Genomic DNA, 2,939 nt, shown 5'->3' on the forward strand with positions numbered 1-2,939 from the left:
ATCTCGTATGCATAAAACATGGCACCAGCATTGCAGCTCCTGCAGACATGTAAACAATCAGGGAGCGGATGTTCCCCGCATCTGCGTTGCGGTTGTGACTGAGTACACAGTTGCTGAAGTTGTTGCGATGGCTTTGGTTGGCATCTCTGTTCACTTGTGGGCGGTTGCTACGCTTGTGATTCCTTGCAGTTCCGCCACTGAAAAGGATCGCCACTGCGTCATTATTGTGACCACATCTGAATCATTCCTAGTCTTCGCTTCAAAGCTGACTTAACATCTTTATTTTTCAAACTATAAATCAGTGGGTTTAACAAAGGAACTGCAGCTGTGTTGAAAAGAGAGAACAGTTTCTTTGAGTTCAATGTGTGATTTGACGTTGGGGTTAAGTACTGAGAGACAAGTGTCACATAGAGAAGGATGACTATAATCAGGTGAGATGAACATGTGTAGAAGGCTTTTTGTTTCCCAGTGTCAGAATGGATTCTAGTTATGGTAAAAATAATGAATATGTAAGAGATGAAGGTAAGAATGAATGGGATCAGAGTTACAATAAAAAGTCCATCAATAAGGAACACTATCTCCAAAACGGAGGTGTCACTACAGGTAATTTCCATCAGAGGTATCATGTCACAGAAGAAGTGGTTGATCTCGTTAGATATGAAACATGAGAAACCTGAGAAGATTACAATAGGGGAAATAACTTGTACAAAACCCATCAAATAACAGCTCATAACAAGTAATGCACAAACTCTATGGTTCATTATCATATAGTAACGCAAAGGTTTACAGATTGCAACATATCTATCGTAGCTCATTACAGTCAAAATTAAAAGCTCGTGGCCGGTTAAAGATGCAAACATATACATCTGAATCATGCATGCACGGTACGAAACTGTGTTATTTCCAGCTATGAAGATGATAAGGACCTTATGCAAAGTGATGATGGTAGAAGACAAGTCAACCACTGACAGGTTGCCTAGGAAGAAATACATGGGAGTGTGAAGATGACCATCCAAGCAGATAAGAAGCAGAATTGTCAAGTTTCCACCAACAGTGATGAGATAAATCAGTAGAACCAGAAGAAATATAGGAACCTGCTGCTCCGGGACATCAGTGATTCCTTTAATAATAAAATATGTCATCATGGTCTGATTTACAGAAATTGAAAACATGTTCCTCCACCTTTATCTGTACTGGAGAAATCATATTGATATATATTTTAGTTTGAATTCATAATACAGCACATACAACATAGAGACAATAAATACAAACAATTGGTTTCTCACCCATTTAGTTGCATTGTCAGATATGTTTAAGCTTCATTATTCCAACAGGACTGATTTCTCTTGTACAACAATATCTAACTTATCTGAACAACGTTCCCAGAAGGTAAGTATGTCTTATCCCACCTTGACAGCCCCATGATTAGGGAGATTGTAACTACAGTAAGTATTAGTATTTATAGATGCTACCATGCAACAATTCTCATTCTCCACCCAGCTCCAGAGGGAACTTAGTTGACAGCCGTCACTCATTTCAACCCTACTGGCTTTTGGTTGTGATGGATAGTGGCAAATTAATGTGTCTTTGCACAGTTCCAAGGAGTGTCAGAAAGATACCCCTATGCAGGTGTGGGTACTTTTATATTATTTTACAAACCACTCAGCGTATACTGCTATAACTGGATCAAGGCAGAAAGTTCCTTCATTCTGGAGTGGTTATTTAGACCTCACCACTGCGCTATATCGATTGGGGATCAGGTCCATTTGTAACTCTATAAGTCTGCCACTCACCATACCAGTTAGGTGGCTACACAGATTGCCACGGTCTTCAAAGCATTAGGTAGTTAGAGATCCCAGCAAAAGACTGATGATTTATATATTTATTAATTGAGTTTTTCCTATTTTACAATAACATATAACATGCTAATAAGTCACTTTCTGCATGACATTTCTTTCTACACATTCCTTGCTGCTCATTAATGAATACCACCAGGGTAATTTGTGCTTATCATAGTTTCTTTTTGAGACTTGTTATAAGTATGACCCTTTCAGGGCCACAGTTAAGGGGAAATGTATTGTATAATGCCCTGGAGAGAGAGAAAGTGGAGTAGTCGCCCACAGTAATCAATAAGCTTCTAACTGTCATTCCACAGAATTTGCTAGATCAATAACCATTAGAAGCTGACTGGTTATTTTCAGAAACGTATCCACTTTATCTCTATCCAGGGCTTGATATATCTCCCCCTTAAACCTTTGAACATTATATAAGCATGACAGTGATGACTCCCAATGACTCCCAAAGTCCTCCAATTTCTAATCCACACCTGTTACACATTTTATCTGAGATCTACCACACTCCTTGCCATATGTCATAGTAAAGACAAAACACCTGAAGGCATAGTTTAGTTCCATACCATAATAAATAAATCACATCAGCAATTAGAGGGGAGTATGCAATTTGCTACGGTAATTAATCTCGAAGCTGATGACTTTGCCCCCCTACCTATTCAATTATGGGACGTTTTCGACGATTTTGAGGCATTTTTTGCCAATGCCTTTTCACAAAATAAAAAAGGTGAAAAGGAATTGGCAAAAAATGGCTCAAAATCGCTCAAAAACAGCCTGCATTTTCACAGGCGCAGGTGAGAAAACATGTGGATTTGCCGATCCACATGCTTTTAGCTCCTGCAGCATTTTTCGCCTAGGTGAAAAAACGTCTCTGCTATTGAATAGGGCGAATCCCCATTCGCCCTAAAAAAAGCAAAATGTTATTTTTTTTTCGCTTAGGTGACAAAAACAGACCTACTTGCATACCCCCTCATAGTCTCATGTGAATAAATGTAAATATAATACCAGTGGCATGAATTTTCCTTTTTGTATTTTAATGGATGTGCAGTAAAACAGTTCACTGTTCCTGGTCTTATTATTTTGACTTAC

General features: G+C 38.7%; 1 protein-coding gene across 1 annotated transcript; it reads right to left on the reverse strand.

Annotated features, from left to right (window-relative positions):
• Window positions 1-221: 221 nt before the first annotated feature.
• Window positions 222-1,142, reverse strand: LOC134949913 (olfactory receptor 8K1-like). Its single transcript, XM_063938603.1, has one exon. It carries the CDS (start codon window positions 1,140-1,142, stop codon window positions 222-224), a length of 921 nt encoding a protein of 306 aa, XP_063794673.1.
• Between the last annotated feature and the right edge of the window lie 1,797 nt (window positions 1,143-2,939).

The sequence above is a fragment of the Pseudophryne corroboree genome, chromosome 8, assembly GCF_028390025.1.
Source record: "Pseudophryne corroboree isolate aPseCor3 chromosome 8, aPseCor3.hap2, whole genome shotgun sequence".
In the NCBI taxonomy this organism is placed as follows: Eukaryota; Metazoa; Chordata; class Amphibia; order Anura; family Myobatrachidae; genus Pseudophryne; species Pseudophryne corroboree.